Here is a 24145-nt window from a genome sequence, read left to right on the forward strand (position 1 = left end):
CCATTCTTGACATGAGTTTTAACTATCGTATCAAGTTTTGCTTTAATGCGTATGCAATTGAGACGTAAAAGAGAAAGGCAAAAAAATAATTAGGAAACCAGTTTTACATCATCTGTTCAAAATGCTCTTAGGCATTTCTTATGTTCACTCACAGGAAAATGCATAGAAGTATAGAACACCACCAGCACGTCAGAAGGTGTACATTTTATTCCCCTGACCACCCAGCTTGTCTATACATACATACATACATACATAGAGTCTTTTATAGTACAACAAAGGCAGAGGAACTCACTGCAGCCACCTACACCTGCCCATGTGAGCTTCTAACAAATGTGTGTGACAAAGTTATGATACATACATTCTTTTACAATACAACACAAGGTTCTCTCAGGAGAAACCTTACTGAGCAACTTACACCTGCCTACGGAAACTTCTAAGAAACTAAGATGTTACAAGGTACAACATGGCAATAAAATGAATCAAGACTTGTGTTAAAATGGGCATGCCCTAACGATATTCACGAGTCCTAATGGTATTCACGACCATGAGGTGCAGCGATGACCCAGCTTTTCTAGCAGAGAATGAACGGAGATGACGAGACTTAAACCCGGGTGGACAAGTCAACCGTTAGGTTTTGCCAGTCTGACTAAGGAGTACCTTCTATATTATGAGAGAATGCAAACTTAGGTGGTAGCGCCATGAGGGGATCATTTCCAGTCTTGTTCAGATTGGCCATGGCCAAGGCATACCCAAGTGCACGGCCAACGGGTACGGCCACAGCATTCCCAATCTGGCGATACCTGCAGCCAAGCTCTATCACATGTTAACATTTATGCTACAAGCCAGTACCTAAATATCATAATATAATCTTATGTGCACTAAATATACCCCACACGTTGCTTCGGGAAATCATTAGAAACAGTTTGAATTCATATTGAGTATGGCATATGGACTATGCTGAGAATTCTATATGACGGCCTCAACAAATGACCTATATGAAAGGAGTGGTGGCCGTGTCGTTGCACGGAGGCAAGGAGATTATGGGCAGCGAGGCCGAGGATGAGGGGAGTATATGTGCAACCATTGGGGATGGAGAAGACAAGGCATGCAGCAAAGGGAAGGGGAAAGGCTCTGCATTAAGCATAGGAGTCAAAGTTTGTCATACATTTGGCAATTACAAATCTCTTGCCAATGTTTGGTAAGTTTTGATTGGTTGGCTAAGTACGTTGGTGACCAACCAATTGGTAGCCAATTTTTTGGCTTGCCTAAAGATTGGCAAGCCAATTTTTGGACCAAACCAAGCAGCCTCTTAATTGCAATTAGTGGACCTGATGGCATGGCTTAAGAAGATGGCAGGAAAATAAGTTTAGTGGGGATGCATGACTTGCTGATGTGGCAGGGCTGCATGGATAGGAAAAAAAAGTAGTGGGTTGCAACTATTTAGGAATAAAGTATTACAATTACAAGAAATTGAAGTACTCAACCATTTAGACGTGATAACCTACAGAAACAACATAAGCAAGTACCTGTCTTTGACTGTTCCACGAAACCTGTAGCTATCAGGAAAACCTTGCAATCGAGCACTTTCACGAACAGTGAGTAGTCTGTCCTGCGCAGGATGTATCAAGGCCTGAAACATACTCTCTTAGTTTCTTATGAGATATTTTAAAATTACGAGTCAAGTGAATAAAGAAGATAGAATCGTAGTCACCTGCATACGAATATTTGGACACGTCAGCACAGTTCCGACTACCTCATCCCACCATAAGCGGCCAAAAGGTCTACAACACATCATACAAGAAACAGTTAAATCAGAAACAAGAAACCATATCCATGAAATAGCAGTGTACTTCTAAAATCAACTGAAACCAACCTTAAGCATCTACCATCCTCGTAGGTTAGTACACAATCAAGCACCTGAAATGAAAATACGAAATCACAACCTGGCAAGTTTTAAATTGCACATACAGAGAAGTATGGTGTATCTTGAGCATCTTACCAGAGGACGACCGGATGGTAAAAGCACTCTTTCCTTTGTTGGATCCAGTTTAGCTACATTGTCAGAACCAACTATGACTCCCGGAAGGTCTCTAAAATTAGCTCCCTGGAATAGGACAGGTGAGATCGAAGGGAATGATTTATCAAAGATGAAATGCTAACATATAAGTTTCTCGGCAAACCTTTTTCTTGGGAATTTGCAAAACCCTTAAGTAGTTATCATTACCCAGTGCCAATGGCCGATGGTCATACAATTTTGGCTTAGATTTTTTTGACTTAGATTTTGCAGCATGAGATTTGGGACCCTGCACTTCTGCAGTGGAAGAAATTTATGCGAGTTTCAGACAGAATTACGATAAAGGACCATCAATGGACTTGGTTAACAAAAGGTTTGGTACTAAATAAAAATTACGGAAACTACAGGAAAAAACAAAACAAGCAAATTATGTGATACCCTTCTAAATTTAGTTTATGACATCCAACATGCCAATACTGGAGAAAGGCTCAAATGAAGACTGCTTATATCCAACAACCCAAAGGGCAAATATACAGTACAAGGAAAGGGTCTGTTTGGTTTGCTGCCCACACTAGCCCTGCCAAAAAAATCGGCTTCCTATCAAATCTTGGTCACTGTTTGCTTTGTTGCCAAATTTTTGGTTGCTGATGGATGTCTACCCCTGCCTCACACAGATTCTTGCCAAATAAATGGCCAAATGAGGGTGAGGGATTCCTTGGCCAAATTGGCAAGTCAACTCTTGCCAACATTTGGTAGGGCTAGTCTGGGCATCAACCAAACACACCCTAAGGGACACCCAAACCCTAAACTACTGGGAAAACAAAACAAGACACTTTGCACCACCAGCTGCTGTTATCAATAGTTTTCAATCGAATTATGTTATTTTTCCTGAGTTTCCCCACCATTAGTACTGAACAAAATTGGTTTTATACAATGCAAAAAAACCTCCCCCTCTCCCTCCTTCCACCAAAGGGTCACAACTCACAACCTACGCTCCTGAGAGTGTAGTGGTGCGGGGATGGCTGCGCACCGTCGCGCGGTTGACAGGTCCATTGTATGGTGACTCAAACTTGATCTTCAAGTCGTATCAGATTTGCCTAACAACCCTAAACTATTTCCTATCTCAACAATTAGTATCTTCAAAAGATAAATAACCGACTTGATACAGAAAGGAAAAGACGAGAAGCCTCGTATGCTGCATTCCTCGGTTTTCTAGGCTAACCCTGCAGACATAGTGAATGATGGTCCCACTTGGTGCAGGTCAGACAATACGATAAAGCATAGAAGAAGATTAAAGTGTAGGGGCCCACCAGAACTAAATGTCCGAATATATCTTTGGAATTCCGTTTGAGGGGCCTTTACATATGGCATTTCATCACGATCTTCCGTATTTCCCACCTAACAGTTTACAACAGCTTATGAACCAAAAGGTATTAAAATTAGAGATTTAAGAACTCTAAGATTGTCAATTACTTTTGGAAGATCTGAAAGAATGTCTTCAAGGACAATTGGCGTCTCTAGTTGTACTGCCGTGCTGTCAGACCACCCAACCAAATTAAGCTACAAGATTAAAAAAATGTGTCAGGCTTACACTGGAGGTCTGAATACTCTTCCTAGCTGAAAAAACAAAGACATCATAACAGGCATCAACATGTGGAAATTCCCAGATGGACAAGCAAAACAAGCAGAGTACAAAACATAGAACCAGTGTAAACTATAAACATAAAATGCAGTAAGCATGCCAGAGAAAGCACATCCTCATTTTTGACAGGTAATATTGTGAGATACAAAGAGTGAACTGAAATTGTTCCATACAAATACACGCTATCTTTTTATCACAGACCAAATTTCATCAATTCATGGTTACCTCAAAAGCCAATGGACAACTATTCTTCACAATTGCTCCATGTGTAGGCAGAGGAAATGGGGGCAATTTCTACAGAGTAAAAATGGTAATTAGGGAACAATAAAGTAATTTTCCAATATCAGAACATGATTTTTCAATAGGGCTGGCTCCCAGTGTCCCAGTTAATAAAATACAAGAAAATCATACTTGCCTCTTCAGGATGACAGCCCAATAAAAATACACGCATCCTAAATTGTGGAAGGCCATAACATCCAGCAGCCATGATCCCTAGTTTGGATTGGTAATGCATACCAATTAGGCGACTTATTGCATATCTTGCAAGTGTTGCATCAGCAAATTTCAATATATCAAGGACGTTTTCCATGCAGACGTATTTGGGCCTCAAAAATTGAATGATATCCATAAAGACAATAATCTGCTTGTTTTTTTCACACTTAAATGGTTCATCAAATTCTCTATTGCGGTTGTAGCCACTAATGCCTTGGCATGGTGGACCACCACATACAACATCAACAGCACCCTGAAAACATAGACAAACAAGATATGAAAAAAGAAATATTAACCAATTAAGCCATAGCAAGCATGAAAGAAAGAATTTACATGGGCCCAAATACCACAAGAATTATAATGTGATATAAGTGAGATCATAACAGAAATAACATATCAACTTCAATTTAAAAGGTCCTTTTTCATCCCTAAATTACGGCACGAGAACCCAAAACGGGTTTTTTTGGAGGGGGGGAGGGGTTGAACAAAACCTATCTAGATTGCAACCTTGAAATATCAAAACCGTTCACTTATTCAACCTTGACTCATTCCAGAGCGGTTTTGACTGACATTGTTATGACCGGTGTAACTTATAGCTGGAGGAGGCCCAATGGGCGCGTTTAGTTAGGGGCTTAGCCCAAGTTATCTTATTTTTATTTAGCACCGATATTATATAAACAGCTGTAAGACCCTCTTTGGAAAATTAAGCAATAAGACAATTCTATTGCCCAGTTCCCAGAGGAGCCGGAACCCTAACCGCGCCGCCGCCTCCTCCATCACCACCGCCTCTTCCACTGCGCGAGACGGCGCCAGCACGCCGGCCGCCGCGGTCAGGACCTCGCCCGCCTCCCTCTTTCCCCTACAAGCTCCGCCCTAGACCCGGTAGAACCCTAGTTCCTACCAGACATGGATGCAACATGTTTGCCCATTCAAGACATCTTCTAATAAAGCAGCCAATAAAAAACAAGGCGGCATGTCAGTCTTTCTCCCCATCTTCTCTCAAGTCTCTCTCCCTCGTATTCCTCTGATCATCTCTCTCCCACTGCATCCATTACTGCTAATCACCATGCCAAATCCTACTAAAACATCTGTCTTTCCCCATGTCCTTGCTTCAGTCTGAACTCACAAGCACCAAAGTACACTCTATCAACAATACTGCAGAGTGACAGCAGTCATGACAAGTACTGACCTTTACACCATGGAGAGGTTAAGGTGGTCCAATGGGCAGTGGCAAATCCACCTAGGCAGAGAGGGACATGGTGTGCCCGACAAATCCACCTTGAAAGGGCAGATGACAAAACACTTGGTGTGGAGGTGGCGGTGGCAGCGATATGGCACGGGTTTCTTTGAATATGTGACCTATCAAACAAGCAGCACATAGCTTGCTGCTGTAATAGCTCTACTTATGTGAAGATGTTATGTGAATTTTGATTTGTCGTGGTAGTGCTAGTGTCCGTGTGAGTGGATGATCAACCCACAAAGTTGTTGGGACAAACCCTCCGGCGACAAACGCCGAATAGCCCTCCAGCGACGAACGCCAGGCGGAGGTAGAAGAAGATGAACAAAACACACTTGGTTATGGCGATGAACGCCCCGGCCGACGAACGGCCTGTGTGTTGGCCTCTATTCAACCCAACTCCCTCACGCACATACATAGAGGTACGCACGCACACACGCAGCACAACCCGGAAGAACTCTCACGTCGACCGGGCGCATACCACGGTCCCGACGGACTACATCTTCCTTAGGCCCCTCTCACTTGGCTCGGCACATACCGGCGCAATACATCAGTACACTGTCATGTGGGGCACGTCTTACAGACGTGGGCCGCGCGGCCAGGAGCAGCCGACGGCCGCATCAGGCAAGGCGCAGGCTGGACAGGAGTCCTGATCCGGGCACATTAGTTCCTAGACTAGTTTATTTCGTATAGGTTTCTAGTTTGTTATTAGCCCATGGGGCCTTTATATATCAGATAGTTAGCACCCTTTAGGGATAAGCAATAAAGTTATTATCTCCTACCTCTTCCTCCGTCTCCTATCCTCTCCTCCCGCACCATTGAGCAGCCAGGCAAAAACCCTAGCGCTCCTATCCACCGAGACTACGAACTACGTAGTCGAGGCCCCGCTGTCTTGGGCACTGAGGCCCTTGACAACTTGGTATCAGGTTCCAGCCGCTCCTCGGCCTCCTCCACGCTGCACCCGCCGCCCCGCCCACCTCCATCGCCGCCATCCGCCGCCGCCTCGGTTTCTTCCGCCATGTCGGAACCCACCACCGCTGATTTGGCCAAGATGATCGAAGCCCTGACTGCAACCGTGACATCCCTGCAGTCGTCTGTGGCAGCCCTCCAGAAGGAGAAGTCGGCCTCCTCGTCAGCCGCCGATATCAGCCACGACGGACAGCACCACAACGATCGGCCCCCGCGGTTTCAGAAGATGGACTTCCCCAAGTTCGACGGCAAGTCCGACCCGCTCGCTTTCCTCAACAGATGCGAGTCCTTCTTCCATCAACAACGGATCGCCGAGGAGGAGAAAGTCTGGATGGCGTCATACAACCTCGAGGGTTCTGCCCAGCTGTGGTACATGCAGGTCCAGCGTGATGAGGGCACTCCGCCGTGGCGCCGCTTTTCCGAGCTGCTCAACCTCCGCTTCGGGCCTCCTCTGCGCGCAAACCCGCTGGGCGAACTGATGGCGTGCAAGCGCACGACGTCCGTCGTCGACTTCCAGGAGCGGTTTGAGGCGCTCCTTCCCCGGGCAGGCTCCTTGTCGGAAACGCAAAAAGTTCAGATCTTCACCGCAGGCCTCCAGCCACCCCTCAGCCTCGACGTGGAGATCCATAACCCACAGTCCCTCGCCGTCGCCATGAGCCTCGCCCGCAAATTGGAGCTGCGCGACCAGTGCGCGCTTTCCGCCGCGCCACCGGTGCGTTTTCCACAGAAGGGCATCCTGCCGACACCAGGACCACGCCTCGCGCCCCCCGCTCAGGCCCCACCAGCCGCACCTCAGCAGGGCCACAATCTGCCGGACGGACGCCCAATCAAGCGTCTCTCCCAGACAGAGATGGAGGAACGCCGTCGCCTGGGCCTTTGCTTCAACTGTAACGAGAAGTTTGGCAGGGGCCACAACCGCGTGTGCCAGCGCATCTTTCTCCTCGACTTAGCGCCGGACGACGACGACGACGACGCGGCCTCCGCCACTGATGATGCATCGCGGGCCGACCCTCAAATCTCGCTCCACGCGATCGCCGGCGTGCGCACGAGTGAAACCATGCAGATGCAGATTACTCTCGGAGGTGTCTCCCTCCTCGCCCTGATCGATTCAGGCTCCACCCACAACTTCATCGCCGAAGAGGCGGCCGCTCGTGCTACGTTACCGCCCCCCACCACAGAGAAGATGCGCGTCACGGTGGCCAACGGCGAGCGCGTTCCGTGCCAGGGCGCGTACCGCGTCGTGCCCTTCCGCATCGGCCACGAGGAGTTCGCGGAGGATTTCCTCGCCTTGCCGCTCGCGGGCTACGACATCGTCCTGGGCACGCAGTGGCTGGCATCGCTCGGACCGATCCTGTGGGATTTCCGAGCCCTCTCCATGACATTCTGGCGGCGGGGCCATCGGGTGTGCTGGCACGGCATTGCAGGACCGGACGGGCCAGCCCTAAAATCATGCAGCGGCCGCGACTTCCTGGACGCCATCATCACCGAGTTCGACGGCATCTTCGCCGACCCCTCCGGCGTGCCACCGCCCCGCAGCCGCGATCACGGCATCACCCTGCTACCTGGTTCCGCCCCGGTGGTCGTCCGTCCGTATCGATACCCGGCCGCGCACAAGGACGAGCTGGAGCGTCAGTGCGCCGCCATGCTCGCCCAAGGTATCATCCGTGCGAGTTGTTCCGCATTCTCGTCCCCGGTACTGCTGGTCCGCAAGGCCGACGGGTCCTGGCGCTTCTGCATCGATTATCGCGCCCTGAACGCCATTACTGTCAAGAATGCGTTCCCGATTCCGGTGGTGGACGAACTCCTCGACGAGCTACGGCACGCTCGTTTCTTCACCAAGCTCGATTTACGTTCCGGCTACCACCAGGTGCGGATGCGTGCGGAGGACATCCCGAAGACAGCTTTCCGTACTCATGACGGCCTCTACGAGTTTCTGGTGATGCCGTTCGGACTCTGCAACGCGCCGGCCACGTTCCAGGCCCTCATGAATGATCTGCTGCGGCCATACCTGCGCCGTTTTGTTCTCGTCTTCTTTGACGACATCCTCATTTTCAGCGAGACATGGGCTGACCATCTCCGACATGTGCGCACCGTCTTCACGGTCCTGCACCAGCACCGGCTCTTCGTCAAGCGCTCCAAATGCGCGTTCGCCGTTGAATCAATCGCATACCTGGGTCACACCATCTCCGCTGCAGGCGTGGCCATGGATCCGGAAAAGGTGCAGGCAGTAGCGGACTGGCCGCAACCACGCTCGGCGCGCGCGGTTCGGGGCTTTCTCGGCCTTGCGGGGTACTACCGCAAGTTTGTCAAGGACTTTGGCGTGGTTGCCGCGCCCCTGACGGCCCTCCTTCGCAAGGATGGTTTCTCTTGGTCGCCCGAGGCGGCAGCAGCTTTTACCACCCTCAAGACGGCAATCACCACGGCTCCCGTCCTCGCGTTACCGGATTTTACACGGCCGTTCATCGTCGAGTGTGACGCATCGACGTACGGTTTCGGGGCCGTCCTTCTTCAGGACCACCACCCGGTGGCTTTCTTTAGCCGGCCAGCCGCGCCACGTCACCGTTCCCTGGCAGCGTATGAACGGGAACTCATCGGCCTGGTGCTCGCGATTCGCCATTGGAGGCCGTACCTATGGGGGCGTCAGTTTGTGGTAAAAACGGATCATTACAGCCTCAAATTTCTGCTTGACCAGCGTTTGGCCACCATCCCGCAGCATCATTGGGTTGGCAAACTCCTGGGATTCGACTTTACGGTGGAGTACAAGGCAGGTAGTACCAACACGGTGGCGGATGCACTTTCCCGCCGTGACACGGAGGAGACGACGACCATGGCGGTCTCAGGGCCTCGTTTCGACTTCATCAATCACCTCCGGCAAGCGACGTCCACTGATCCGGCGCTCGTCGCACTGCGGGAGGATATCACGGCAGGTGCGCGGCAACAGCCTTGGGCGCTCTCCGACGGCCTCGTTACTTTCAACGGCCGCCTCTACATTCCGCCGTCATCCCCGCTACTCCAGGAGATTCTCAGTGCCGTGCACGATGATGGGCATGAAGGCGTCCTGCGCACATTGCATCGTCTCCGCCGCGATTTCCACGCACCTAACCTTCGCAAGACGGTGCAGGAGTACATCCGCACTTGCGGTACTTGCCAGCGGTACAAGTCCGAGCACTTGCACCCCGCTGGGCTGCTACTGCCGCTGCCGGTACCCACGGGCGTGTGGACTGACATCGGCATCGACTTCGTGGAAGCGCTTCCTCGAGTAGGCGGGAAGTCTGTCATCCTCACCGTGGTGGATCGCTTCAGCAAGTATTGCCATTTTGTGGCGTTAGCCCACCCGTACACGGCAGAGTCAGTGGCACAGGTGTTCTTCGCTGAGGTTGTTCGTCTCCATGGCGTGCCGCAGTCCATGGTCTCTGACCGCGACCCCGTCTTCACCTCCGCTTTTTGGCAAGAGCTCATGCGCCTCACGGGGACAAAGCTGCACATGACGTCAGCATTTCACCCGCAGTCGGATGGTCAAACGGAGGCTGCTAACAAGATCATTGTGATGTATTTACGGTGTCTTACCGGGGATCGTCCCAAGCAGTGGCTCCGGTGGCTTCCCTGGGCTGAGTACATATACAACACCGCCTACCAGACAGCAACCCAAGAGACTCCGTTCAAGCTTGTGTATGGCCGTGACCCTCCCACTATTCGCTCTTACGAGCCCGGCGACACACGGGTGGCTGCAGTGGCCAGGAGCATGGCTGAGCGCGACGAACTTATCGAGGACGTCCGCTATCGTCTACAACAGGCACAGGCGGTCTATAAGTCCTACTACGACAGACGTCATCGGGACATTCGGCATGAGGTGGGCGATTGGGTTTGGCTTCGCCTTCGACAGCGCGCCGCGTCCTCTCTCAACTTGCCAACCAGGGGCAAGCTCAAGCCACGATTCTATGGGCCGTACCGCATTTCAGAAGTGATCAACGACGTGGCATACCGTCTTGAGCTTCCGGCGCGCTCGCGCCTCCATGACGTGTTCCACGTGGGCCTCCTCAAGAAGTTCTTCGGCATTCCTCCAACTACACCGCCGGGATTGCCTTCGATCCACAACGGGGCGGCTGTTCCAGAACCAGAGCGCGTGACTCGTGCGCGCCTAGCACGCGGCGTTCGCCAGCTACTCGTCCACTGGAAGGGTGAAGCAGCTTCGTCAGCTACATGGGAGGATCTTGACAGTTTCGTCGAGCGCTACCCCGCTTTTCAGCTCGAGGACGAGCTGCTCGTCGAGGGGGGGAGAGATGTCATGTGGGGCACGTCTTACAGACGTGGGCCGCGCGGCCAGGAGCAGCCGACGGCCGCATCAGGCAAGGCGCAGGCTGGACAGGAGTCCTGATCCGGGCACATTAGTTCCTAGACTAGTTTATTTCGTATAGGTTTCTAGTTTGTTATTAGCCCATGGGGCCTTTATATATCAGATAGTTAGCACCCTTTAGGGATAAGCAATAAAGTTATTATCTCCTACCTCTTCCTCCGTCTCCTATCCTCTCCTCCCGCACCATTGAGCAGCCAGGCAAAAACCCTAGCGCTCCTATCCACCGAGACTACGAACTACGTAGTCGAGGCCCCGCTGTCTTGGGCACTGAGGCCCTTGACATACACAGTGGGGCTTTTTATACCCGGCTGCACACACACGCACACCACTACTGCCCATCTTGCCCAGCTGCGCGCGCGATCCGCGTGCCACACCGGCCGCGCTCAAACGCATGCCACGGCCTGCTCGGATCACCCCGGCTCCTTTGCAACCAACGCCAACGACCTGATCCTACGCGATGGACTACGAGGCACACTCACGCGCACATGCAGGCCATGATCCGCACCGCATGGACGTGCCCAACTAGCTGGCTAGCCAATGCAACACACGCACGGATTGCCACACGAGGCGCACGCACGCACTTGTGGTTTATTTCTAACAAAAGTTTCTGTGTCTTCAAACAAGCAGAAAAAAGGCTGACCTACGAAACAAGCACCACGTAGGTTGCCACTGTGATAGATATATGAGTTAGATGTGTGGTTCATTCTGACTCCCGATCCACTGTATATGATCATGAGGTGAGGTCGTGAGGGAAGATTGGGACAAGGCTATGAGCCAGTGGGAGTAGATGAGGAGGCGGCTTCATCAGCAGTGGCTGTGTGTGTGCGCGCGAGAAAATAGTAACCCCTCAAAAATAGAAGGGGAAATAAAGAAATAAAGTTAATAGTTATAACAAATCTTCAAGCTAAAAATTTGAACTTTTAAAGGGGTCATAGATGCTCTTTTTTGCTTGGGAAAGTGATAACGTATTATCTCTCAAAGATAGCTCTTGAACGGCCAGGAGCAACGTAGCACACCGAAGAATTCCTTGGTTGGGGCCCGCAAGCGAGCGGCTGGATGGGATGAGCGACCTGACAGACTTGGCTGGGCGGCAGTCATGCACGGCACCAGTTGCTCAGACGAGCATGCGACTCCATGGCATCCTCAAGCGTTGTTGGCTTGAGGATGAGAGACTGGACCTTGAGGGGCACGTCAAGGCCATTTACAAAGATGCCGCATTCCTCGCCTCCGGGGAAGACCTTGGAACGCAAGATTGAGGGCTAGAAATTGTTTCTGGCAGTTGGCATACCAAAGTGGTAAGCAAAATAATCTCGCCGAACGGGTTGTTGCCCGATGGTGGACCAGAGCGTCGGCTGATATGCGCGGTGAAGTCCTCTCAGGAGGGTTGGCCATGCTTGCGCTCCTTGTGGTAGTACCACAGTTTTGCCAAACCCGTCAGGTGGTAGGACGCTAACCACGCCTTCGCGCTTGCCAGTGTGCGCCGACCTACAAAGCATTGCTCACATTGATTAAGCCAAGTAGAGCGTGTCACCCTCGGCACCATTGGTTGGGAACACCAACTTGCAAGCCGCTGAGGGTGACTATCGCCGTGATCGTCGATGATGCGGCCACGCCACCCCTCCAGTAACATCGATCAGGGCGACAGAAGCTTCTCCTGTGCACCCAGCATGGCCGCAAGGACCGCAGTGGATGCAGCTACGGGGGGGGGGGGGGGCGTCGCTGGATGTTGCCAGTGTCGAGAACAGCGGTCGCCGTCGCATATGCGTGCAGAGAAACCTCCAGACCTGGGTTTTTTTCAGGTGCGCAATGGCGGGTGCTCGGTGAACTCCTTGAGGGTGGCAACAGAGACGCAGTCGTTGAAGTTCATAGGATCACCCATGGTAGCATGTGCAACAGAGATCGCCGGCTTTGATATCAAAATCATTCTGAGCTGTAATGAGAGAGGTTCGGCTGGGCTGGCATTGTTGCTGCAGGCTGCAGACTTGGACAGATTAGGGCAACTTCTCGTCTGTTTTATGCAATAGTCAGGGGTCTCCTTACATATAGATGGAGACAGCCGCAAAATAAGGAAATACAATTCTTTTTGGGGATAACAAAAGGATATATGTTCTTGGAGGGCAATGCAAAGGGTGCGCCCCTAGCTGTGTGGGCCGCACAAGGCTGAGCTGGAGACCCCTGACTATTGCATAAAGCAGACGAGAACATATATCCTATACTGCTGTCCCCACATAACAGAACCCACATGATCTCGCTTACTATTTATAACATGGGAGCACAAAGGGAAGGTATAGCCACAAGAATTCTGCATCATATTCTTCAAAAAAAATAAAAATTCTGCATCATGTCAAAATTGCATAGAGGTCTTCGCAATGTGTTCTTGGATCTCTATTTGACGGTCAAATATTAAGTCGTACCTGGGTTTTTTTATCTATGTTTAGTTTCCTTTTTCGGGGAAAGGATCTTATCTGCTAGTTGACAGTCATATACTCAGTATACTTAATTTCACCAAAGCTGACTTTGAAGAATAACACTCACAGGAAGTGGTAGTATCTTTCGCTTATGACCTTCAATAACAAAATCCTTAATTGCGTCATTGCAGTTCCTGCATTTTAAAAGCGGAACTGTTCATATTACGTAAAATGAGTCTTGGTAAGATAAAAAATTGCATACCCTAATCCTTCAATTGGCTCCCATGTGTCATCATTAGGGCCATAACCCTTCCAACGGACCTGCATACATATTGCATAATAAAATAGCAAATTTAGTTCAGCATAAAAGCATATATGAACAAAAAAGAAGAAAAGCATGTGATCTATTGACATATGGAAGAGCTTTGCTACAGGGTTAAGGCAAGAGGGTGAACTTACTTATTTGATAGGAAATCATTTATATGTTCCGTTGTTGGTAAAAAATCTAAACGGAAATACTTGGTGACCGTTTGACAAATTGAAGGACCAGTCAGGGCCCCCTTTATAATAGATAATAGCTACTCCCTCCATTAGAAATAACCGACACGAGGACACGAGATTTTGAACCGACAGTTCCAAATCTTGTCTCCTCGCGTCAGTTATTTCCGAACAGAGGGAGTATAATGGAGGGATATTTATAGTGACTAAAGTGGCTCATAATATTATCTTCTACCTTGGTTTGGACTAAGCCTAATGAGACCTGTATACTCCATTGCAAATAAAAAATATGGCCCGGGAGCAATCGCGTGTTAGTTTGATTCAAATGGAATTAGGGATTTGAACTGTCTGCTTCCGCTGGTAGATCTGACAAGTAATTAAGCTGCCTCTGTTATAATAATTTTAAAAGAAGAGGAAACTAATCAATAAACATCGCAAACCTTAAAATATAAGCAGCGCTTTCTGACATTATTGGGATCACCAAAACAAATATCAACTAACTTCCATACTTCAAGCTCTTCAGGTGGGACTGCAGAATCATCTGGAGTCCCATTACCGAATTCTGTTATAGCGTCAGCATTGTCCTTTACTTCACTTTCCTTCACATATTGTTTGCATAACTTTTGCCATTCTTTCAGCAATTCAAGGAAATCATCGGTAGTTTCGTTGCGAACCTATTGAAGCAGCATGACAGTGTGTATAAAATGGGTCAGAAATTGCATTAGAACTATACTGCAAAAAATATTACATGGGCCATGAAATTATGAAAGCCATAGTACCCGAGTTTCTGGATGATTCATTCTGAAGCTTTCACATGCAACTTCATCATCATCAACAGCCCATCTCTGTAAACAATGAGCAAAACATTCAAAAAGCATGCATTCCTACTAAGTTATAACACATATACGATGTTTGTGTGGAAGTACCGTCACAAGATTCACACCGCCGCCACGAGCCCCAAGACAAAGTCCAGTTGACATTCCACCACAACCACAGTACAGATCTAACAAAGAGAGATCCTTCTTATTTGGCACATGAGACTTTTGCGTCTTATTGAAGTCTTCCTTTTTCATACTGATACTACTTACTTGACTTGATTGCAATTTAGCATGTGTATCTTCTGCATTTTGTGAAACAAAGTCAGACTAATGAGGTAAGCTACTAAGCTCATAACAACAACGAAACAGATGATACAACAGAAACTACACAAAATGCAAATCACAAAACACGATATTTCAGAAACTATGACCAGCTTAACAATAATAAAACAAAATCTGAAAGCTACTTGAAACAAAAGCAAAATTTTGGAGAGCCGCTCTCAAATCCAGGTCATAATTGATTGACATATAAAGTATTTTCGGTCTCTTAAATTCATGCATAGCCACATCTGTATCACTGTTGTTTGAGAAAACAAACCCATTTCCAAGGTAGAGAATGTGCTGTAGTTCTGAGAGTACTTCATGTCATAGTAATATTGGGATGAAGGAATTGACTTTGACTGGTTATCAACCTGTAACATAAATAAATAACATTACTTCTCACTTGGAACAAATATTAGGAAAGCAGCCATGACAAGAAAATATCTAAGATACAAGATGAAGCCATACACAAGGAGAAACTTGCACAATTGACACTTTGGAGACAATACAGTCTAGAGCATTGTCGTCCTTCAGATCTGAGTAAAAGACCCTCCTTGGGTCATGAGACTGTGCTTGGTCTTCCATGATCTGAGAACGAATAAGAGGTTGAAAACATGGTTAGAGATCCTAAAATAAATTGCATTATCAACTTCAAACCAAAAAAAAATCCATTATCAACTTTCATATAAGCTGAAAGTCAGTCAAACAGACAGGACAACAGAACTTACCGTGTCTTCAGCTCTGAAAAACCACTGCACTCTGCAGTAATATTCACCGGCAACTGTTTCAAAGAACTCCAGTATCTTGCCTATGTAATTTGCCTTTCCCTCTGGACCCTGCAAAAGATTAACCCTGTTTGAGTTGTGCAACAACAAAGTGTTTGACATCATCATAAATATTAATTTTATATAACACAATAACAAAAACATGTTTGTAATCAAGCATCAGGTCTAGATAAATATAGATAAAGATTCTGCAAAAAAAACATGAACATGATCACTGAGATGCAAAACTCTACAAAATGGAAAAAGAATGCGTGAGATTGATCAATAAGTTATGATTTTTGGGAACTTTTTGAAATATTTAATGAGTTCAGAAGACATAAAAATGAAGAAGGCATAAGCCATAAAGATACATAAAACTATAAAAGAAATATTAGCATAGAAATATGAACTCACTTTCACAAATGCACAATCTCCAATGCATAAAGTAGATCCGGATATGCTGGCTTGCAAATAGTGACATTTGACATCCAAGACAGCATTGCCAGCACTGTCATGCAAGGTAGACGTATAGCTGTTAGCCCTGGTAACAGGAGCAACCTAATCATTCATAAAGTATAAGAGACAATGCATTTTTGCTTACTTGGCAAACGGTTGGATGTCGCTCCCCTTATCCTTCAAACAGAGAAACCACAAGCAGAAAACGTTACTTACGTAAAATTCAATTGTTACTAGTCCAACATAAGGCAGAGTATATATTTCTAGTATGTACTAGTATACGAATAACAAATTCCATATAAGAATCTATAAATTATGAAGCCAACATGCATGTGGGTATTACATTATTACTTATTACAACTTTAGAAGATTGTGCTATTGCGCACACAAGAGAAATTGTTGGTCCTTTCCTGTTTACTCATACAATTTCTCCTGCAATTATATGCTTCATGCTACACAAGTCAAACATTCTTTGGGTTTTCACCTAGTCAACCTCACTAGCAATGTGATTTAAGACATTTGTTCGCTTCTCTTATCATATGACATTCAATGTCCATTTGTTTGAACCACTGTCCAAAGTTATCTGTAACTCCTGTATCCCTGGCTGCATAAAAGATGAAGAGCCTAATTGATTTGATGCCAATTGTTGGCAAGTCCAAAATGTTGACTAGCAATTGCTTGGCTACTTTTGATTTTACCAAATATTGGCACCAAACCAATTAGGCTCGAAGACTTGCAAAAAACAATGATCAAGGCTTCATTTTCTGGTTTGAACTAAAAAATAATTTCCGTTTCAGTATATATGCACGTACATGTGTGGTCAATGTGCAGGAAAACCACCTATACAACAGGATATTATACAGCCAAAATGGAAACTATATACATCTCTAATAGTAACGTCTATCTACAATCCCTTCTATGGTGCTACTTACTACTATCTATTGTGAATTCTAACATGTACCCCATTTGATATGTATGTTCTTTGACGTTTTCCTACATGCTTGGATATTGTTGCTAGGAAGGTACTGAATCGCATGTGTACTAATCAGCACTTCTTGCTATATTTGTGGTTGTGCACTGCTGTGATGAGCATGTGAATATAGTTCTAGTAAAAGATTCTACTCTTGACAAGCCTTAAAATCAACAGAACTATTTGTTTATTCTGAATCAATCTGCACCAACAAATTTCGTGTTCTTATATCAAGTATATGATGCAGCCATGCAAAGAGCAGACAGTGGAGCCAAATGCCTACCTTCTCCACAAAGTGATGATTCTTCTCGTAGCGGTGAGGCCACCTCTGTCTAGCCTCCTCCTCCGGCACTGCCTCCCCCACAAAACAACAGGATTCATTAACACTATCCACCATTTCCAAATCAACCAATTTCTTATCCATGATGACTTTGGGACTGTTGTTCGGATCTGGCATCGTTGTGACAGTTAGCGATTCGCAAATTGAGCCACCATTTTTCTTTGTCCTCTTCAAATTTGACGAGCATTTACCTGTCGATACCCTCGCCCTCTTTGCCCTTGGAGGCTTAGAGGATTTTCCATCATGTTGTTGGGGCATCTCACTGACCACGTGTGACTCCGCACTCATCAACCCCGCATTGCACGGTACAATACCACTACTGTCCACTTTGTCCGATGGCAAGCAGTTCTCAGGGTCAAGATCATACTTGCTAGGTCGTACATGAGGATTAGACTCTGCTTTATGCATTGAAGGTTCACTGTTTACCACTGGCGAGATAGGTGGTACACTGTCTGAATCCACCAATGATGCCTTTACAGCCGTCTTAGTCTTCCTTGGGGCACGAACAGAGACTCCGCCGCGCTTGGCGGACCTATAATTCACCGCTGGTAAAGCCACTACAATCTGATTACTGAGACCACCTCCTTTGTTCTCATGGCCACTGGAGGTGCTTTGCATAACATTTTCTGCTGACCTATGTTGTTCCACCCTGTTGCACAAATCAACTATGTCTGGTGAAGTAGTGGTGGTCTCTTTGATCAGCTTATCAACTGTGTCTGCTGAAGTAGTGGTAGTCCCTTTGATCGGCTTATCAACTGTGGCTGGTGCAGTAGTGGTGGCCTCTTTGATCGGCTTGTCAACTGTGTTTGGTGCAGTACCGGTAATCTCTTTGATGAGCTTATCAACTATGTCTGGTGCAGTAGTGGTAGTCTCTTTGATCGGCTTAGTGGTGGATACAGAAAGGTTGTGCCTTACACTGCTTCTTCCCAGATCTGAGTCCACAGGGCGCCGCTTGGAGGATCTAGATGAGCGTGCTTTCGGTTCTGAAGGTGTGGCATTTGCTGCCGCCATGGTCTTCGCAGTCCTCCGTGATCCCCAAAGGGATGTGTCATTTGTACTGGCAGCACCTGAGGTACCGCAACCATCAGCATTCCCCTTGGGGTCATACTCCGCGTTCAAATCGACAGCAGCCATGCTCGCTGAGGCAATATTATCTGAAGGAGAGAAATACTTGGGAGCATCCTCTGCCTCCACCAAATCGTCATCATCCGGCGGAAGTTGTGGAGGCGACGACATAGTGTTCAGCGTGCACGGTGCATTCTCCTCTAGATTGGCTTCCAAGCAAGACCCCCATGGTGATGGAGGAGACTCTGGCACCGGCGTGGAGTCAGAGACGAACACGAGCTTTTCCCGCATGTCTACAGCAACAGGAGTAGACGGAGATTCCGGCATGCGTGAATAATCATCAAGGTGTTCAAGCGGCCTCACCCCTGGAACGCCTTCCGAGGAATCTGACGCTGGGGGCTCGAACTCCGCGAAGCCCGGCGCCGCGGTGGGAGGGGATGGCGCCCGGGTCGTCGCCGACACGCCCTCGCCGGCAACGAGCCCCGTTGACCTCCACTCGGCACCGTCCCAGGGCCCTCCTCCGTCGTCCACCAGGGGATCCGGGCCCGCTGCCGCGGCGGCGAACTCGGCGCCGACGTCGAATCCCCTGGGCGGCGACCACATGGGCTCCAGCTCCTCCGGGGTGCCGAAGAGGAGCGACCACAGGGGTTCCAGGCCCGCGCTGAATTCCCCCGCCGGCTCCTCTCCGTCCGCCCCAGCGTCGGCCGCCGGGGAGCCATCGGCGACCGGGGGGGGGGAGGGGGGCGAGATGGGGTTGTGAGGCGGAGTTTCCATGGGAGCAGGGGGCTGACTGGACCGAACAACCAAATTAGGTAAAGTCAATCGATGTGGCCAGAGGTCAGTACAGTAGTCAGTCCACAGCCCGGCTTGCTTCCTGTATTGAATTCCTTTTTCAGGTAACTTTTCGGATTTGGCTATTTTTGTCGTGGGTGCTGATAAAGCTCACAACCTGTTTTTCAACGAGGTCAAGACTCCTTCTGAAAATCAGGAGACTATGGTATCAGAATGTGGGTCAATAAGTGGACTGTAGCAAATAATCGTCCAATGATAAAATGAAAAGTTACAACAGTAACGGAAGGAATGATTAAAGTACGTCTACAAAAAGGTTTAATTGTAAATGTTTAAAAATCATGGGAAAAGTAGATCATCTCTCTTGGGAGGTGACGTGCTCCTGGTCTCCGAACAAGTCTGTAGCGACCAGACCTCAAACGGCCAAGTCTCTGTGCATCAGTGTCATCTCTGGATCGGTAATGCTGACACGCGCAGTACTCGAGGAATTATAACAGAGTTTTAATCACATACTTATTACATCGAGTCCTCATAGAGAGTATGATTACACAAAAATATCATGGCTGAAGGCCATCTAAACTAAATAATTGTGGAAGCTTCGAAGGTAAATGAGTTCATCAACTCCAACGGCATAGCTGAGTGCAAAACAACGACATATCACACCTTATTCGTCGTCTGAGTAGTCTGCAACATGAGACGTTGCAGCCGTGTAGGTCAGCACATTGAATATGTTGGCAGAGTTACACTGTAAAGCAATGAAATGCAAGAACTATATCTACATGCAATATTTGGCTGGTGGAGGCTGTAAGTTTATGATTTTGCATAAAGCTAGTTTTCCCTTACAACAAAGGAATAAATTTATTTAACTACTCCCAAGTTGCCCAGTATTTGAAAAGGTAACCCCAACTCAAATCCCAATTAAAAGTATCATCATTAAACCTAATAAATTCATTAAGTAAAGTGATGAGATCACATCAATAGATTCAAGTACTAGATACTAAGATGTCCATAACCGGGGACACGGCTAACCATGATTAGTTTGTACACTCTGTAGAGGTTTGCGCACTTTTCCCCACAACACTCGACCGCATCCATGATCGGATGATCGAGACATAGTCTTTCTGAAACATTTACTCTCTACTCTGGGCGGACCGGCATACCTACTTTCCCCTACATCTGCTAGTCCACCTCTTTAAGAGCTCACGCAACTTACTCAACTATGTCAAAGCCCATAATGGCTTGTGGCTGCACACGGAAGTTTCTAGCATGAATAATCTTATGATCCCTTTGAAACTGGATGGCGAACCATAGGAAAAATCACACGGGTACTCCGGGATTTCCCAAAACAAGCAACACTGGGTACCCCAGGTGCCTCAACCAATCCACCCAGATGTATATTAAAGTTGCCACCTTAATGTTATCCATGATAAATAACTCTCAAACTTCCATGTGTGAATCACGATCCAATCCCCGTCTACGAGCATGGCTAAGCCATAATAAGCATAACATATATTCCCCGGGTGATCAAAAGGTATTAGGTTCCTGAAGCACTACAACCAAACCACATGTTCCCAATCCTACTCATGCAAAATATTTGAGGAGCAATACTAATGCACAGTAAAAACTAGGTATAAAAGAGTATGATCAAAGTGTAACTTGCCTTGCTGATGATCTGCACATTCTAGAGATTCGTAGTAACAAGCTTCGCACTCCTGGAAATCTAGCATAGACAAACAGTAGCATACATAAGCAATCACTCAAACGGAACAACGATAAAACCGAGAAAAGATCCAAATCATCACGAAACAAGCAATCAGCTTAAACTAACAAAAGTAAAACCTAACAACAATATTATCACGTGGATTCAAGTGATTAGCTACGATTTGCAAAAAGATTCAACTCAAACGGAGAAACGAAACTCAAAATACGAACGAAACAAGATCGTTTACTAATCTAGACTAAACTAAAATTTTATAATACCAAAATCATGTTCAAGTTGGTTAACTGGAAAACGATACGAAGATTTAGGCGTTGGTTTCATCTAATTTAGATAAACGAGTAAAAAGTTATGCTAGTTTAAAGATCAGGGGCTAAATCGCGATAAAACTATTCACGGATAGGTCCCTAGCCGAAAATAAACTAAACAGAAAAAAAACTATGGCGCGAACGTCCGCTAACAGAACTTAACTGACGAAAATCATTCGTTAAAACGAACGTACAAACGTATGTTCGTTAAATAAGAAAAACCCTAAATAAAACCGATCTAACTAACTGAATCAAAGAAAAAAAGATAAACTGAAAGAAACAGGACGGGTGACGGTTTTACCGGTTAACCGAAAAAACGGTCGGCGACGGCGGTTCGGCGGCGACGGACGACGGCGGCGGCTGCGCGAGGCATCGGGCAGCGGCGCGGGGGCGGCGCGACGCGGCAGCGGCGACTGGCAGCGACGGCGACAGCGGCCGGCGGTGGCTACGCGGGGCGGCGGCGTGATGCGGCACGGGAGGCGGCGATGTGGCAGGGGTGGTGGACGGGGCAGAGTGGGTCGAGGCCGTCCCTATTTAAAGGGGGGCACCCCGAGGCGGTGGCGGTGTCGCAGAGTCCTTCAGGACTCCAGCGGCGTGTTGGCGCCGGACTCCGAGCGGGAGGCGGTGGCGGCGCGACGGGCTGGCTGGGCCTTCGGCCAAGTTCGGTCCGAGAAGACTTTTTTTAAAAAAAAATTGCCATGAGGAAAAATCCTAAATAAATATAAAAAAATTCTAAAAATTTTAGAAACAATTTTCAACGTCCAAACCTAATACTTAGGATAAGATGAACATTATTCTGGACTAATATGTAATTTTCAAAAATGCAATATTTTTCTAACTCAAATAAAATAGCAAATAAAATAGCAAAAATAAATAATTTGATTTTAAAAATTCTTTCTCCAATATTTCTTTTAGGTTGAAGAAGTCATATTATCTTCTCTCATATATTTTTAATATTAGAAATAATTGGAGAGAAAAATAATAAAATCAAATTGATCCTTTCTTCAAATTTGAAAATAAATTCAAATATGAATTTTGTGAAACCTCCAACTCTCTCCTTGGGTCCTTGAGTTGCTTAAGATTTCTAGGATCACAAGAAAATGCAAGTATAAATATGATATGCATATGATGATCTATGTATAACATCCAAATTGAAAATTGGGATGTTACAAACCTACCCCCCCCCCCTTAAGATGAATCTCGCCCTCGAGATTCGGGTTGGTTAGCAAAAAGGTTTGGGTGGTCCTTGCGGAGATCTTGTTCTTGCTCCCAGGTGGCTTCCTCCTCGGTATGGTGGCTCCACTGAACTTTGCAAAACTTGATAACCTTGCTGCGAGTAACTCGACTGGATGTAGCGACTAGACCTCAAACAGTCTGATCTCTGTGCATCAGTGTCATCCTTGGATCGGTAATGCTGACACGCACAGTACTTGAAGGATTTATAATAGAGTAGCAATCACTCACTTATTACATCGAATGTCTCAAAAGAGAACTTATTACAATAAATATGGCTTAAGGCCATCTAATAACGATAACATTGGAAGGCTTGGAAGATAAAGCGAGTCATCAACTCCAACGGCATCACTGAGTGAAAGATCACGACCTAAGGCACCTTACTCGTCGTCTGAAAAGTCTGCAACATGAACGTTGCAGCCCGAAAACGGGTCAGCACATGGAATATGCTAGCAATGTAACACATAGAGAGTAATGAACAGAATAATGCTATCACTACATGCATATATGGCTGGTGGAAAGCTCTATGGTTACAGTTTTGCATAAAGCCAATTTTTTCCTACAACAAAGGAATAAACTTTATTTTAACTATCATGGTGGTTGTTAAACATTGAGAAGGTTCACCCAACTCAATCCCAATTAAGCATCAACATTAAACCCAACAAATTAAATTAAGTAAAATGATGAGATTCACATGATAATCCAAGTACTAGATACTCAAAACGTCCATAACCGGGGACACGACTAACCATGATTAGTTTGTACACTCTGCAGAGGTTTGCGCACTTTTCCCCGCAAGACTCGATCTCCTCCGTTGGATTCTCACACTACATGTTGTTTGAGAAACGGATGACCGAGACATAGTCTTTCAGAAGTGTTAGCACCTTACGATGGGTAGACAGTACCACCTACATCCCCTACATCTGCTAGTCTACCACTGTAAGAGTTCACACGACTTAATCAACTATGCTAGAGCCCATAGTAGCTTGCGGCTGCACACGGAAATTTCTAGCATGAAAATCTCATGATCCCTTTGAGCCTGGGTGGAGGTCCATAGGAGAATCACACGGTACCCCGGGATTTCCAAAAATACAGGCAACACTGGGTTCCCCAGGTGCCTCAATCCACCCAGATGTGTATTAAAGTTGCCACCTTACGTTGAACCATTAATTAACAATACTCACATCTGTAATGGATACACTCACCCAATCCACGTCTACTAGCATAGCATAGCAGTATAAGCAAACATAGAAGTAACTCCCATAGGTTGGATAATAAACAGGACAATAGGTACTACCTCATCTACTTCCCAAAACCCACATATTAATCAGATCCTAACCATGCAATTGTTTGGGGATTGATCTAATGCAGTAAAACTGGGTAGTAAAAAGGTATGATCAAAGTGTTACTTGCCTTTGCTGATGATCCGTGAAACCTAGAGACTCGTAGTAGCACGCTCCGCACTCCGGGTACTCTACCACAAACAAACAAGCATACAATAAGCACTCATCTAAAGCACGGGTAAAACTCAAATAAGAGATCTAACCAGAAAGTTCAACTTAAGAACTCCAGTTTGCAAAAAGAATCAAATCAAACAAAGCAACGAAACTCAAACAGCAAAAGAAACAAGCTTCGTTTACTAATCTGGACCTAAGTCAAATTTTACAGTAGCAAAAATTTGGTTGAGTTGCTTAAATGGAAAGAGGGTTTCGAGACGAAACTCTAAGCGCTCGAATCGCCTAATTCCGAT

The 24145-nt window shown here is 46.9% G+C and overlaps 1 protein-coding gene across 2 annotated transcripts; it reads right to left on the reverse strand.

Moving 5' to 3' along the window:
* Positions 1-189: 189 nt before the first annotated feature.
* LOC123092546 (DNA (cytosine-5)-methyltransferase CMT2) lies at positions 190-19157 on the reverse strand. 2 transcript variants are annotated; one of them, XM_044514345.1, is made up of 22 exons: positions 17475-19157; positions 17227-17393; positions 16119-16150; positions 15932-16025; positions 15482-15589; positions 15222-15341; positions 15031-15124; positions 14541-14734; positions 14394-14459; positions 14055-14288; positions 13379-13437; positions 13244-13310; positions 4072-4401; positions 3882-3950; positions 3488-3574; positions 3325-3412; positions 2181-2311; positions 2000-2104; positions 1874-1917; positions 1712-1781; positions 1527-1630; positions 190-800 (listed from the first exon to the last, which is right to left on the reverse strand). In XM_044514345.1, exons 1-22 carry the CDS (start codon positions 19120-19122, stop codon positions 647-649), a joined length of 4065 nt encoding a protein of 1354 aa, XP_044370280.1. In that variant the 5' UTR covers positions 19123-19157; the 3' UTR covers positions 190-646. The 2 variants fall into 2 exon arrangements, with proteins under 2 accessions (XP_044370280.1, XP_044370279.1); XM_044514344.1 differs by having other exon boundaries at positions 17227-19157.
* Between the last annotated feature and the right edge of the window lie 4988 nt (positions 19158-24145).

Source organism: Triticum aestivum, chromosome 4B, assembly GCF_018294505.1.
Source record: "Triticum aestivum cultivar Chinese Spring chromosome 4B, IWGSC CS RefSeq v2.1, whole genome shotgun sequence".
Taxonomy (NCBI): Eukaryota; Viridiplantae; Streptophyta; class Magnoliopsida; order Poales; family Poaceae; genus Triticum; species Triticum aestivum.